We start from the raw sequence: 15,859 nt of genomic DNA on the forward strand, positions 1-15,859 counted from the left end.
AGGGATTGATTGTTATATCTGGAGTACAAAACAACCAATATGATATTCCTATTATTTAGGGCTGGGCTGCCTTTCACACACCCACTTAGTCTCAATGAGAGAATCTGAAAGTGTGGGAATTGAAAACATGTTTTACATGGGTCGTTTATAGTATTAAAAAGAGAATAGTATTTTTGTCTCAAATATATATCATCTTTGTTTATGTAGGTTGATATTTAATTTCACGGTTTCAATAGATACCCAAACATCCATCATTAACTTTTTATTTACAAAATTACAAAAAAGTAAATTAAACACTGAATAAATTATCCTAACATTAGCCCTGTCTCGCAAGGAAGTGTTTCTCTAAGCCTTGAAGGAATGTGTCGCTGATCTGCTAATGAGTGACACTGCTCTACTAAACCAGCCGGAAATAGAACAGCTTCTTAATCACATGGAGCGTATGTCGCCCCCAGGTGTCCCATATAGGAACAACAACAACATACACAGGAACATTGTCTTCATGACTTAAACTGATTGGTTATGTGAGAAACATCAAGAAGAGTTAAGCATTAATCCATTCACTTTAGTTGTTTATTAAATCAACAGATAAAATACCATTTCCGTATTTTTCAAAATATACAGCCACATTTTCACTTTGTAGAAATATACGTAAAAAAAATAAAGGACAATTGCGTAGTAAAAGTGTCCCTGCTGAACGACGGACATCAGAGCAGCACTAAGTCTGTCTCTGTCCGCAGGGAGTCCGGGTCGACGCCCGTAATGACCTCCGCGTCCGTTTGCAGCACCAGGAGAACCAGGTCCATGGCACTCCTCCACGCCTCCACCTTCACGCTCAGGTTATCATACACCCTGCTTTGTTCTGCTCCACCCGAAACCCCGCCCGGACCACCGAAGGCCCCACCCAGACCCTCGCAGGCCCCGCCCAGACCACCGCAGGTCCCGCCCAGACCCCCGGAGGCCCCGCCCAGCCCACCGGAGGCCTCGCGCAGACCACCACAGGCTCCACCCAGACCACCGCAGGCCCCGCCCAGATCACAGCAGGCCCCGCCCAGAACACCGCAGGCCCCGCCCAGACTTGTCTCCCCCAGAGCGCCCTCCCCCTGTAGGACCCCTGACCGCCCATCCCCCGCCACCCCCCCCAGCCGCTCCACCTCCTGCTCCACCACCCTCCGGGCCTGGAGCTTAGAGATCAGCCCGCTGTTGGCCGTCACCGTGGCGACGTAGTCCGTCAGGGCCTCCGCCATCAGCATCAAGACCGTGTACCTGTAGAGGCCTCCCGCGGCCCCGGCCTCAGGCTCCGCCTCCCCGGGGCCCGCGAGGGGTCGCCGGGCGTGCTCCTGGAGATCGTGGACGCAGAGCATCTCGATGATGCCGGCCCCGGGGAGCAGGGCCCCGTCCTGAAGGGCCCGCTGCAGCCGGCGGGCGCAGGCCCAGAACTCGTCCTCCAGCGCCTGCAGCCGGGCGGGGACGCAGCCCGTCAGCACCACCGTGGCCAGGCCCCCGGGGGCCCGCGCGGAAACGCACACCGCCTGGTGCTCCTTCAGTTCCCTCGAGGGCGTCACCGTCACCCCGGCCCCCACACAGCGCTCGCTGAGCTGGGAGGCGTAGGCGACCGGGACGGCCCCCGAGGCCCGGGCGAGGGCCCTCAGGACCGAGGGCCGCACCTGCTCCACCAGCAGCACCCCGCGGGCCAGGCAGGGGGGGCCCAGGGCGTCGCTGGCCGCCCCCGAGACCAGCACCAACTCCACGCCAAGCCGCAGCAGGGCTGCCAGGACGCCGTCGGCCCACCGGGCCTCCCTGCCGCCCCCCTCGGGGGCCAGGCGGTCCGCCACGTGGCTCAGCCCCGGGGGGCTCTTGGAGCCCAGGTGGCGGTACCTCACGCAGAGGTCTCCGGTGAGCAGCACCACGCGCAGAGACCGGCCCCCCAGCCGCTGGGCCAGCACCGCCTTCTCCAGTGGCAGCCGGACCACCCAGCCCGGCAGGACGCATGCCTGGTCCTCCGACAGACCGGGCACCACGCAGGTCACCAACCGCCCCAGGTCCAAGGCGGAGCAGCAGGCCCCGGGGGCTGACTGCAGGCGGCCGGCCTGGACCACAAGATCCATGGAGCGGGCACGGCCGTGGCTCAGGGCCCTCGCCGCCGGCCCCACGTCTCTGTTGCTACTAGCCGGGGACGCTAGCGCTACGGCGGCGCTAGCGGCCGTGGCGCCACCGAAGTGTCTGCTGTGGCTCAGTCTGATGCTCCCAGGGTGAGCGTGCGCATCCGGCCGCTGCGTGGCGACAGCGGGGGAACGCGGTACCGGCGGCGGCGTGCTGTTGTTGACCAGCTCCAACCGGACGCTGTGTCTCCCGCACGCCCGCAGGCACACGTCCAACCCCTCGCTCATGGTCCTGACGAGCAGCGGCGCCGGGACCCCCCTCTGCAGGCACTCCAGCGCCGCGCGGCTCCACGCCCCGGCCATGAACAGCAGGCAGCCGGCCCCCGTGCCGTGCGCACCGTGTTGCGCCCGCACCGCCTCGCCGACCAGTTGGCCCACCGCACAGCTCAGCTCCAGGGTCTCCAGCAGGCGGACGCAGGAGCAGGCCAGCACCGCCGCGCCGCTTCCCTTCTCCCGGATCATCTTGTAGGACTTGCAGGGTCCGAGGGAGGAGTGGGCCAGCCCGGCCAGCGCGAACACCTTCTGTAGCCCGACGTGCTGCTTCTGAACCAATCCCCTGGAGAACATGACTGTATGTCCCCGACAGTCATAACATGCTATACCCAGACCTGTTACGCTCTGATCTACGGTTAATACCATGCAAGCATGTGCAACTTTTAGATTCTCTTCAACCGCTATTGGTTTGGGTATTGTAAATAATAACAGCTTTTTGTTCTTTTAACGTAAACAAAGTAAAGTTATAGCTGCAAGGAGGCAGGTAACGCATCACTACGACCACTCACTCACTGCACATTAATCTTTTCATTTGATTATAGCAGGACAGCATAAAGACCACTCACTTCTGCTGTGATCCCGAAGCAGTGTCTGTTCCACAATCACTCATTCATCATAAAACGCAGTGATGATGAACGTTCTCTACATCATTAGAATATAATAATAAAGACTCCCGTTGCAGATCATGGGATCAGCCCGTCTGCACCGCCGCTCTGCGCATGCTCGTGCTGCGCTTGTTGCTAGGAGACACGAAAACGATTGCCTCGATTGGTGGACGGACACCAACGCCCGCCTATCCATACTCGCCATTGGTCGATCGAAGGGAATCCTGTAGTTGCCGTCCCTCCTATTTGCCGGGCCGGTTGTCAATCGAAACAAAGCAAACTTTGCGGTTGCTGTTGCTTATGTTCGTTGTTGACAACGGAGTGAACACAAGACGGTCGACACCGCACTACGGAGATCTGGAAAATGGTAAATATATCTAGTTTAGTAACACTTTTGACACGCTTCCTTTCCTTTTCTTAACCGTAAACCGATCAGCAAACCAGGGGGACAAGTTGAAAGACGACCCGGTACAACCCAAGCTAAGCTAAAGCCAACTTTGTGGGCGGCGGAACCGCGCGCTAAGAGCGCGGAGTTCTGACGGATCAGTCCGGGGGGAACCATCCAGGGGGTCTTACACCACCTGAAGGGGGTCCTACCCGATCGAACACCCCCCCTAGGTGGGGTAAGGGGTCCTACCCAACCGGTAGGGGGTCCTACTCCACCTGCACAGGGCGCAACTGCCTAATTTCTGAGGGGTATGCAGACGCATAGCAGGCGTCCCCCCCCCAGCATTTTTTTTATTTTTATTTTTTTTCTGTGAGGCCTTTCCCAGTTGTGTCCTTCACAGCAGTGAACCCAACGAAAGATTCAGTAATATAGACCTTCTTCTCATCTGTATGAACATACCGTATGATAACTGAGGCCTGCTATTGCTTTGAAATATCGGGTGTGCAGTCCAATTCCACTGCAAAGTACTTGGAGGCTAAGATCTGGGCACAAATTTTACCTAAAACACACTCTAATATTGAATCAAAAAATCATTTTGATTGCACCATTACCGATATCCGGTGTTTTTTTAGAGGCAGCCTTTCTAAGATGCTCTGCCAGTGTAACATCATACTGATGTGAGCTCAAGGATACCCAGAAAATGTCCATTTCTAGGATTTCCTAACTGTGCATTTTTCCCCCTCAGTGGCAGGTTTCTTTCTGCAAGGAAGAGTATGCAGATGATCACTTGAGTCAACACACTTATCCAGTGTGCCTTTTCAGCGGCTTTGGCTCTCTGCAATTCGCTATCAATAGTTTTACCTTGGCGTAAGCGGGATGCCAATTCTTTCCACATCAGATAAGCATTTATGCGATGACCACTTGCTTCATGGTGCTTCAGTGTTTTGGAAAGACACTGCCAGTTATTATACCCCACCACAAGGCGCGTGTCAGCAACTCTAGCTTCACCAAAAAGCTTACATGCAAAACAATAGACTGTTAGAACTTTTGGAGTACATTAACCAATCCCGCTCCACTTTCTCTCCATTTGACTGTGCACGAAAACAGTATGCTTTGGCAAACCACCTTTTACTCTTATCTGATCTTGGATATGGCCCATCAGGACATTTCTATGGGCCATTTTCAACCATGTACTGCCTCAATGAGACCCTATTTCGTGTAGTGAATGCCATTCAGATGGATCTTCTGAGTTGCCCCTTGCCCCAGCCCTCTCCTCTGCACCTCTCTGTTTCTGTTCCTCTTCATCGTCATCTGGACTCCTCTCTGTTCCTCTCCCTCATCTTCACCTCTCTGTTCCTCTCCCTCATCTTCAGCCTCTCTGTTCAACATTCTCCTCAGTGGTGATTGACTAGCCATGTCTGCCTATTTTCTCAAAAGGACACGGTGAATAGGTTGGTCAGCAGAAATTAAAACCATGGGCATTTAGGTTTTTGTAGCCTCAATAGTTTCATTATTCCTACCTGATATCATCACTGGTCTCCTCTATAGCAGATGCCATCACCGACCTCATGTCGGTCTCCCTCATCCCTTGCCTGTGTTCTTCTCCGCTAAGTCATATTGTCAAACAAGCATTATTTAATAGCTTTGAATAAATTACACATCTTGCTAATGCAATTTTTCAATATAAATATTATATAGCAATGTATCGAGTGGCTGTTCCTATACTTCCACCTAATATGAGACCAACCTGTCGCCTTCCCCTGTCTGTCCTGATTCTTTCTCTCTCTTCTTCTCTGCTTTCTCTCCATCCTCACAACTGAATGATATGACCTTTGTGTTTAGGAAGTTTCAAATATACAGCGGTCAAACCACATGAAATAAACTGAAATTTAACGATACCTTATCTGTGACGTGCCTCTGTTATTGATCATCATATCATTTACACAAACGCTGTTAAATACAGAAAATGCCGACTCAAAATACACCCGTGTGCAGGTGTAAGTAGGATACCATGCAGGTGTTGTAAGACCCCCCTGTAGGTGGCACCCCCTACACCACCTGGCTTATCGTCATTACATGAACCTTCAACCAGATGTAGAAAGGGTGTCTCGGCCCTGAAACACCCTTCCTACACCTGGTCATGTGGCGACAATAAGCCACATTATTGTGGGAACATTGAGGTAACATGTTTTCTGGGCTGGTTTGAGACATCTGGTGAGCTGTTCTCACAACGTTTTACACTTTCTCTGACCATCCAGACATACAGCGGTTGGATAAACACTAAATACAGTTTGATGTAATCTGCAATGTCTCCAGTAGGAGCTACGATTTTATAGCTACAGCCTACAGGCTACCGTAAACCCCTGCCCAGGACTCAGGCTACCGTAAGCCCCTGTCTCCCTCTGCTCCAGGCTCAGGCTACTGTAAACCCCTGTCTCCCTCCAACCAGGCCTCAGGCTACTGTAAGCCCCTGTCTCCCTCCAACCAGGCCTCAGGCTACTGTAAGCCCCTGTCTCCCTCTGCCGCAGGCCTCAGGCTACCGTAAGCCCAGCCCCGCCGCGGCCCAGCGGAAGAAGCCCGCCCACAAGCAGCCCGAGCTGACGGAGGAGCAGAAGCAGGAGATCCGCGAGGCCTTCGACCTGTTCGACACGGACGGGACGGGCACCATCGACGTCAAGGAGCTCAAGGTGGGCTCAGCTCACCATTCACCCACACATTACATTTAGGGCATCTCCCCCTTCTTCTCTCCATCTCTATCTCCCCCTCTCTCCTCCTCCTTCTCTCCTCCTCCTTCTCTCCCTCTCTATCTCCCCCTCCTTCTCGCCCTCTCTATCTCCCCCTCTCTCTCCTCCTCCTTCTCTCCCTCTCTATCTCCCCCGCTCTCTCCTCCTCCTTCTCTCCCTCTCTATCTCCTCCTCCTTCTCTCCCTCTCTATCTCCTCCTCCTTCTCTCCCTCTCTATCTCCCCCTCCTTCTCTCCCTCTATCTTCCCCTCTTCTCTATGTCTCTATCTCCCCCTTCCTCTCTCCCCCTCTGTCTCTCCCTTCTTCTCTCCCTTTATACCTCCCCCTCTATCTCCCCTCTCTCCAGTTATTGCTCAGGCAGACATTACATTCACCTTTATATTCAGGGCGTTTTTGAGACACTTTTATCCAAAGCGACTTACAATGACTTACAAAGTCCATTTGTCAGAAGAAAGAGAAACAACAATATATCTCTGTCGGTACGGTAAGGATGTTCATAGAACCAAGTGCCAAGCACTAACAATCACTAGTTTAACCCATTCCCCCTATACAACACAGATAGCTAGGATAAGATTCTACTCAATACTGTTTTTAAGTGACAGGACGTACAACATACAATAAGTGCGTGTGGTGGGGGGGGGGGGGGGGGGGGGGAATCAGGGTCCAGGTGAACTCTGAACAGGTGAGTCTTTTGCGGAAACTGGTAAGCTTACATGGGTTCACAGCGAGTTCCGACGTGGTGTTTGATTGACGCGTGTTGTTTGATTGCTAGGAGTTTCGAGGTGTCCCTGAGCGCTTTTTTTAGGCACCAAAGACGCTTTACAGTGAAGGGGGGGACCCCATTCACCACCAGCAGTGTGTAGCACCCAGAACGCTCACCACACACCAGCTTGAGGTGGAGATTGAGGGAATTAATGAGTCAGCCAATTATACAGGAGGATGATTAGGGGGCCAGATTGAATGAGCCTGATTGGGCAGGTTTAGCGAGGACAGCGGGGAAACCCCTAATCTTTGCGAGAAGTGCCCTGGGACCTTTTATGACCTCAGTGAGTCAGGACCTCGGATTTACGTCTCCTCCGAAGGACGTCTCTGAATGAATGAAGTCCATATTTTTTTTAATGTTCTGATCTTTAACCATTCCCTTACCATTCCCCTGAGTCGTGACTCATCTCAGCAGCTCAGTTTCACTTTGGTCGGTATGATTTAGCGACCAAAGTGTCTCTGTCAGTACAGTAAGGATGTTCATAGAACAAAGTGACAAGCACTAACAATCACTAGGTTAACCCATTGCCCCTGTACAACATAGATAGCTAGGATAAGAGGCTAAACAATGCTATTTTTAAGTGCCAGGATGTACGACATACAATAAGTGCGTAAGGGGGGGAGGGGGGGGGGGAGTCCAGGCAGAGTCCAGGTGAACTCTGAACAGGTGAGTCTTTCGGGTGCAGGTGAGCTTGTTTGGGTTCACACCGAGTTCCCACGTGGTGTTTGATTGACGCGTGGGGTTTGATTGTGCCCCCACCCCCCCTCCCCCCCAGGTGGCCATGCGTGCGCTCGGCTTCGAGCCCAAGAAGGAGGAGATCAAGAAGATGATCGCCGACATCGACAAGCAGGGATCAGGGATGATCGACTTCAACGACTTCCTCAGCATGATGACCCCCAAGATGGTACGGAGGGGGGGGGGGGGGGGGGTTTAGAGTGGTTAATGGGGTGGGGGGGCATGACACCCAGGCCGTCTGCAGTGTTAGCCATTCGTGGTTTCCGCTGATCTCAAACGGGAAAGCAGGATGCGTCCCATGATGATTTATCCAGTGCTTTTCTAACCAGCTAGCCACTCAAAACCCTTCACAATATCGCCTCACATTCACCCATTCACGCACACATTCATACACCGACGGCGGTGTCAGCCAGGCAAAGGCGACAGCCAGCTCATCAGGAGCAGTCAGGCTGAGGCGTCTCGCTTAGGGACACCTCGACACTCAGTGTGGAGGAGCCGGGGATCGGTCTAGCAACCTTCCGGTTACCAGCCGACCCGCTCTACCTCCTGAGCCACATGTCGCCCCGTGTTATATCTGACCTTTGTGACTCGCTGTCCCGTGTTCCTCAGAGCGAGAAGGACTTCACGGAGGAGATCTTGAAGGCCTTCCGGCTGTTTGACGACGACTGCACTGGAAGGATCTCCTTCAAGAACCTGAAGCGGGTCGCCAAGGAGCTGGGAGAGAACCTCACAGACGAGGAGCTGCAGGTACAGGAACGCACTCACTCATTCTCTCTTTCATTCATTCTTTGTCTCACTCACTCACACAATCACTCACCCTGTCACTTTCTGTCACTCACTCACTTACTCTCTCCCACACTCTCATTAATTCAATGACACTCTCTGTCACTCACTCTCTCTCTCTCTCTCAGTCTGTCACTCTCTCTCTCTCTCTCTCTCTCTCTCTCTCTCTCTCTGTCCGTCACTCACTCTCTCTCTCTCCCTCTCTGTCACTAACTCTCGCTCACTGTCACTCACTCTCTTTCTCTCTCTCTCTCTCTCTCTGTCACTGACTCCCTCTGTCACTCACTCTCGCTCTGTCACTCACTCTCGCTCAGTCACTCACTCTCGCTCAGTCACTCAGGGTGCACTCACACTAGGCCATCTGGCCGTTGCCGTGGCCGTTTTCACACCTAACCGTGCTCAAATCTGCCAGTGTGAGTGTGGCCAGTCTGGCCAGGCCAGGCCAATTTGGCCACTTGGGAGAGGTGTGCTGCTACGGTACGGGCCGCTACGGTACAGATGCTAATGAGCCGACGCGCGCACACGCACGGCTACGCAACCTGAGCTGGATGACGTATAGTCCATGCGACGACCACAGACATAATAAATGCGACGAGCCTTCTTTCCCATTAAACGGTAAACGTATATCCAAATAAGCAACAGACTCAGCAAAGTGCGAACTGTGTTCTCTGTGTTGTTGTCCATTGTTGTTAGAACTCTGACTGGCGGCAGACTTTATTATGGTCCATGCAGCGGACGCTTGGTGATTACTTACGACGTGATGACGTATGTACAAGAGCCTACCGTGGCCAGGCCACAGTTGCGACGGCCAACGGCCACGGCCAAATGGCCTAGTGTGAGTGCAGGCCAGAGAACAATGGGGCCATTTGAGCACGGTTAGGTGTGAAAACGGTCACGGCCAGATGGCCTAGTGTGAGTGCAGGCCAGAGAACAATGGGGCCATTTGAGCACGGTTAGGTGTGAAAACGACCAACGGCCACGGCCAGATGGCCTAGTGTGAGTGCACCCTCCCTCACTCTTTCTCTCTCTCTGTCACTCACTCTCTCTCTCTCTGTCACTCACTCACTCACAGACAGACAGACAGATGCACCATTCAAAGCCATCGTCCAATATCTAACAATCACCTCTGTTAGGAATGGGATTTATATAGATATAGATATAGATAAGGATCAATCTCTACATGTGTCCGAGCTGCTCCTGGTCTAATGTGTTTTGTGATTTCAGGAGATGATCGACGAGGCGGACAGAGACGGGGACGGGGAGGTCAACGAGCAGGAGTTCCTGAGGATCATGAAGAAGACCAGTCTGTACTGACCCCCCCCCGCCCCCTTGTGGCTCCCCATCGCTCCATCCGGCTGCCATGGCAACCTGCGGACGCCGCCTGTAAATACGTCTCAATACGCTCTCTGTGTTTTTGTACCGTTGTTTTGCATAAACATGAATAAAGTCATTTATGTTTCTGAAAGTATTCCTTTGGTGTCACTTTGTCTAAGTCTTGTGGCGGCGTGTGGGACAGCTCGACCCTCCGCTAGGAGTGTCGAGCTGTCCCTGAACGAGACACCTTACACTGACTGCTCCCGACGAGCTTGCTGTCGCCCTTCATGAAAGACACCGCCGTGAATGTGTGCATGAATGGGTGAATGTGAGGCAGTATTGTAAAGCGCTTTAATTGATTGAATTTATATAGTGCTTTTTTTAGGCACTCAAAGACGCTTTACAGTGAAGGGGGGGGACCCCATTCACCACCACCAGTGTGGAGCACCCAGAACGCTCACCACACACCAGCTTGAGGTGGAGAGTGAGGGAATTAATGAGTCAGCCAATTATACAGGAGGATGATTAGGGGGCCAGATTGAATGAGCCTGATTAGGCAGGTTTAGCGAGGACAGCGGGGAAACCCCTAATCTTTGCGAGAAGTGCCCTGGGACCTTTTATGACCTCAGTGAGTCAGGACCTCGGATTTACGTCTCCTCCAAAGGATGTCTCTGAATGCAGTCCATCTTTTTTTTAATGTTCTGATCTTTAACCATTCCCTTACCATTCCCCTGGGTCGTGAGTCGTGACTCATCTCAGCAGCTCAGTTTCACTTTGGTCGGTATGATTTAGCGACCAAAGTGTCTCTGTCAGTACAGTAAGGATGTTCATAGAACCAAGTGACAAGCACTGACAATCACTAGGTTAACCCATTGCCCCCGTACAACATAGATAGCTAGGATAAGAGGCTACACAATGCTATTTTTAAGTGCCAGGATGTACGACACACAATAAGTGCGTAAGGGGGGGGGGGGGAGGCTATGCAGAGTCCAGGTGAACTCTGAACAGGTGAGTCTTTCGGGAGCTGGTGAGCTTGTTTGGGTTCACAGCGAGTTCCCACGTGGTGTTTGATTTTCAAAAAAACACAAACAAAAAAACCTATCCAGATAATTCGAGCCATCGGATAGAGTGAATTTGATTGGTTGGATGAGAATAGAAACATATACCATTCTGACACCCTATTGGTTCCAGGGCTGACCTTCAGTCCAAAAGAGCATGCATTGGCTCGAAGAACTTTGAGAACCAGTTGCTTTTGCGGCTGAACAAAGCCTATTGGTAACTCTTTGTTGCATGGTCTGTGCATAAGTGATGTAGATACTGGTGTAGATATTGTGGTTTTTTTTCAGGAAATGTTTAATCACTAGCAAAAGTTTGGTTAGCACCGTCAGCTGGGCACTGCTGATTTGTTATGGTGCGTCCCAGTTCGCCAAGTTCTTACTCGTTACATCTTAAATTCCTGCAGCTAAGCTTGGATACATACATTTACATTCCCGATAAAGGCTTTTGATAACATGCCTCTGAAGTTTGACTTTTTGCACCATTCCAATACTTACAGGGAACTAGTCATCATATCTTCCACTCCATGAAACACATGTTAATGCTCAGTAGAACACATGTATGGTTCTTTAATGTATTTGCATTGTACTAATATGCGTTCATTTTCAATGGGCATAAATATGTTTGAAACAGGTGCATCCCAATTTTTTCAACATTAACATTATAGTCATTAGATGGCCTTTAGAAAAAAGTTTTTATTGGGGAAGTGGGGCAGTGTGCTATAGAGGTGGGCTGTGTGTGTGTCACTAATTCACTGATGGGATAAATGCAGAGACCAAATTCCTTGTATGTGTGAGCATACTTGCTAAAACAGCTGATTGTAATTCTATAGGCCCCTGTGGCACGGCCTAAACTTTCGTTTTTAATTGCATTTTTTTCCCCTTGCATTACTTTTACTTTAATTCTTTAAGTAGTTTTGAAACCAGTACTTTTATACTTTTACTCCGGTAAAAAGCTTGAGTTGATACTTCAACTTCTACAGAAGTATTTTTAAACGCTAGTATCTATACTTCTACTTTAGGAATGAATGTGAATACTTTTGACACCTCTGCCTGAGCGAGACCCCTCACCCTGACTGCTCCCGACGAGCTGGCTGTCGCTTTGCGTGGCTGACACCGACGTCAGTGTGTATGGGTGCATGAATGGGTGAATGTGAGGCAGTATTGTAAAGCGCTTTGTGTGGCCACTGGTGTGCTTTATGAATGCAGTCCATATTTTTTTTAACTGTTCTGATCTTTTTACCCGCATACCCTTACCCTTCCCCTGGGACGTGACTCATCTCAGCAGCTCAGTTTCACTCTTATTGGTATGTTTCCCCCCAAGCTCAGATCCGGCCCAACATGCTGTGGGAACTCCGGTTGGCGGAAACTGACCTCAGTGATCATGTCACAGCCCAGAGCACACATAGAGAGATGTCACCAGGGCCCAGATGAGTAACAAGATGAAAGTGTTCCGTCATTTTATGAACGGACATTAGCAGCTCAAGGTCAAAGAGGTGTGTGTCAAACTGTAAATAGTCAGGGAAAAGCTCCACCGACAGCGTGGAAGAATCTAGATGTCGCCATGATGTCATGGCCCGTCTCAAGCTACAATCAACGTATTGATCCAAGCATAGATAAAGATAGGCCAGTGGAAAGATACGTTTCTGTACATCTTAATGCCATAACCTAAACATGTTGGACTCCATTGTAGGAATGGCGCACTGCTGACTCTGAGTGCTGAAACAAGTATGTCAACTAAGGTTGTTAGATTTACATTCAGGGCGGTTATCACGCTTTTATCCAAAGCAACTTGCAGCACCACCGCATGCGTACGGAAATGCGACTTCTGACACAGAGAGGAAACCGCGGTGAGGAAAAGACCGTACTGCCGGCAGTACTAGTAGTCGTTGTGCACCCCCACACCTGACTGACTGCAGTGCTGAATAATGCACATCATCATCATCATCAGCATAATCATATTCCAATAACCCCCCCCCTCATGTCCAACCGGTCAACTGACTCCGTTGTGGTGACAAATATACTTATTGTAAGTGGCTTTTGATAAAAGCCTCTGGTAAATACCCTAAATGTAAATGTAAATGTAATTCACCATAAAAAGCATCTTTCTAAAGAAAGTATTTTCACAAGACTTCCGTGAGTCATTCATCTTACAGTAGAAGGAAGAGCTAAAAGGAGCAGAGAGAGACGTGTGTTCGCCATGTAACCCGAGCGTCACACCGCTCTACTACTCTACTACTGGCGTTTCGCACTCTCGCCACAGAGTCACACCGTGACCACACGGCCTTGCATGTGTGATGTTATACTACTGACTCTCTCAGGCGTCGACTGAACAGACATTGGGACCACAGCCAGACTGAAGCGAGGTCGTTCGGAGAGGTCGTAGCTAATCAGGCTCCAGGACCTCAGACGCCGGCCGGTCCGCTGCCCCAGTCCTCCTCCTCCAACTCCCTCCCCCGTCTCATCAGACAATGGGGTGTGAAGCTGCAGGTTGAGAAGGTGCCCGACCACAGCCCTACCTCAACGACGATCAGACGCGCTGGTTCGGGGGGGTGGGGGAGGGGGGGAGCCGAGTCATACCGCAAAGGGGGAGGTTGGGACGGTACCTACTGAGGCTCTCCGCTCAGCCGCTGCGCACCTCAGAGGAAGGGATTTTCTCGTTCCACTGCTGCCAGCTCCGTCACCCGGAGGTGCGTGCGTCAGGGTTCCCCCCAGGTCTCCACGCTCCCTTTCCAGACTAGGACCAGGCCCTGTTTGTTTCATTATTAATGGACGATCATAACCTTAGGTTTCTGGTGATTCCACTTGGTTTTCTTGGGCACAGTAAACCAAGTGGCACAGGGTCAGTGGTCACCTGCATTCACTGTCATAGAAACCAGCCTCGTTCTTTCAGGGCGAGTTCTCTCTCTTTTCCCACGACCGCAGACTGAGCTGTGATGAGAGCCTCACAGTGAGAGAGTGAGACAGATCAATGTGGAAGGACCACTTCTGCTTCTCCTCTCGGCTGAATGGCCAAGAGATGGAAACAGAAAGTGAATCACCGAGGTACATTCTGCGGTTCAATCTAATAAATAAAATCAATTGTAAATCGTTGACCAATGATATTCAATGATCACTTATGCTTCTCCTCTCGGCTGAATGGCCAAGAGTCTCGGAAACATGAAGCGAGTCACCGAGTTTCATTCTGTGGTTAAATTTAATAAATAAAATGAATTGTAAATTGTTGACCAATGTTAGCCTTCCCCCGGCCTGAATGACTCCGGCCGGATGTATACACGATCAGGATGTCCTGCTGAACTTGGTCTGTGTTCGTGTAGGTGTCAGTGTGTGTTGGTGCCCTGACACACACTGACACACAAACGGCGCCCACCGCCAATGAGATCACGGCGCAGTGTGTTCAAACTGAAAATGGGAACTGTGTGGTCTTCCTCTCGTTTCCTGTCTGCAAACACACTCACACACTGCAGCGCCCGGCCGCGTGCACGAGGAGCTCCACTCTCGTAGCGCGTCGTGGGGACTGCCGGTGGAAAAGCTCACAACGACATTGCAGGTTTCTGTGTTCCAGCTCTTGGCCGGGATGGCTATAAAAACAGGTAGGTCCCCCACCTGGCCAGTATCTCAGCTCCAGTATCTCAGCACCAGTATCTCAGCACCAGTATCTCAGCACCAGTACTCCTCTGATCTGACAGCATGCAGCTGCTTGTGTTGTTGTGTTGCGTAGCGATGGCGGCGGCGGTGCCACATTCAGTGATGGAGAGGAGAAAACTTTCAGAGACGCAGTACCTGCTCAGGTCCTTCTACACCATCGGCAGCCCCCAGGTACGCTCTTATTTTGAAGTATATTTTCAAAGTCTGTCCGTTTCTTTGACTTTGTTTTGGAGTGGCTCTAACAGAGTGTCTTTAACAGAGTCAGTACCTCCTTGTTTTTAAGTGGCTCTAACAGAGTGTCTTTAACAGAGTGTCTTTCTCCTTGTTTTGGAGTGGCTTTAATGTATTCTCTTTGTCCTTGTTTTGGATTGGGGCTAACAGAGTGTATTTCTCCTTGTTCTGCAGAGTGACGGATCCCATCCGTCGCTGAATATCAAGGTAAGATCTCAGCCGGTATGCAGATCTGAGTCATTGATATTCGTTGCATACATTAGACGCTTGAAGACATATCTCAACATGAAGGTTGTATCTTACGGTGGAGGGGGAGTTGGGCTCAGATTAGTTATAGTAATAGTATGAATACATTTGTATGTGACACTTTAAGGTACTCAAAGATACCTATCACTTTGTAATTAATAACCTCATATTTGATTTGATAATTACATTTAAACAAAGCTGAAACTGAATTATTGTTATATAATCAATAACCTATTTAAAATCAATCAGCAGGGTTTATTAAAATGTGTCATCAAAAGGTTATCAAATCGTTTATTTCTTAAAAGAAGAGGATAATAATGAGCAAAAACAGTATTCATAAATACATAATTTAGAGTACAAATGAAGAGCGTAAAACAGGAGGAAGTGTTAAGAAGTTAAGTTTAGCTATAAGGTTAGAGATGGTAAAGTTTAGGTATAAGGTTGGAGATTATTACGTTTAGGTATAAGGTTAGAGAAGGTTATGTTTAGGTATGTTTAAAGTTACAGATGGTTACGTTTAAGTATAAGGATAATTGTAGGTTGTGAAGTCAAGGTGGTTATCTTAAGGTAAGGGATTTATGGGGGTGAAGTTAAGGTAAGAGTTTGTCGTGGTTAAGGTGAGGGAAAGGACCAGGGTAGGAACGACATCATGGCGGTAATCATTGGAACGGTCTGTTTTGCCCGCTGCTGGTAAGAAGGTTTTCTAGTCAAACTGACAGCGAGTTGATTTTCTACATCTTGCACTCTCACCCGTGACATGTGATGAGTAAGCATTTGCAAAGCTCCGCTAACCACACAAACACAACACGCTTCCTCACGAAAAGAGCGCTGTCTAAACGAAAGCGCGTCCTTTATCGTTGGAGCGCGTTTCACTGCGACACTTTCAGGGTTTTCTCCGTAAAGTTTGGGGTCG

The 15,859-nt window shown here is 50.4% G+C and overlaps 2 protein-coding genes across 2 annotated transcripts; one reads left to right on the forward strand and one right to left on the reverse strand.

Moving 5' to 3' along the window:
* Positions 1 to 326: 326 nt before the first annotated feature.
* Positions 327 to 3,493, reverse strand: bbs12 (Bardet-Biedl syndrome 12). Its single transcript, XM_056601160.1, has one exon. It carries the CDS (start codon positions 2,727 to 2,729, stop codon positions 708 to 710), a length of 2,022 nt encoding a protein of 673 aa, XP_056457135.1. The 5' UTR covers positions 2,730 to 3,493; the 3' UTR covers positions 327 to 707.
* Positions 3,304 to 9,914, forward strand: cetn4 (centrin 4). The gene is made up of 5 exons (XM_056601106.1): positions 3,304 to 3,407; positions 5,957 to 6,115; positions 7,710 to 7,838; positions 8,279 to 8,416; positions 9,677 to 9,914. Exons 1-5 carry the CDS (start codon positions 3,405 to 3,407, stop codon positions 9,764 to 9,766), a joined length of 519 nt encoding a protein of 172 aa, XP_056457081.1. The 5' UTR covers positions 3,304 to 3,404; the 3' UTR covers positions 9,767 to 9,914.
* The last annotated feature ends 5,945 nt before the right edge of the window (positions 9,915 to 15,859 follow it).

Source organism: Gadus chalcogrammus, chromosome 10 (genome assembly GCF_026213295.1).
Source record: "Gadus chalcogrammus isolate NIFS_2021 chromosome 10, NIFS_Gcha_1.0, whole genome shotgun sequence".
In the NCBI taxonomy this organism is placed as follows: domain Eukaryota; kingdom Metazoa; phylum Chordata; class Actinopteri; order Gadiformes; family Gadidae; genus Gadus; species Gadus chalcogrammus.

What these genes read in the sequence shown, in the direction of transcription:
- cetn4 (XM_056601106.1), top strand. An exon ending in GCATGATGACCCCCAAGATG is followed by an intron (nt 7,839 to 8,278) that starts GTACGGAGGGGG and finishes CGTGTTCCTCAG; the next exon opens with AGCGAGAAGGACTTCACGGA. An exon ending in TCACAGACGAGGAGCTGCAG is followed by an intron (nt 8,417 to 9,676) that starts GTACAGGAACGC and finishes TTGTGATTTCAG; the next exon opens with GAGATGATCGACGAGGCGGA.
- bbs12 (XM_056601160.1), bottom strand. Translation starts at nt 2,729, where the DNA reads ATGTTCTCCAGGGGATTGGTTCAGAAGCAGCACGTCGGGCTACAGAAG.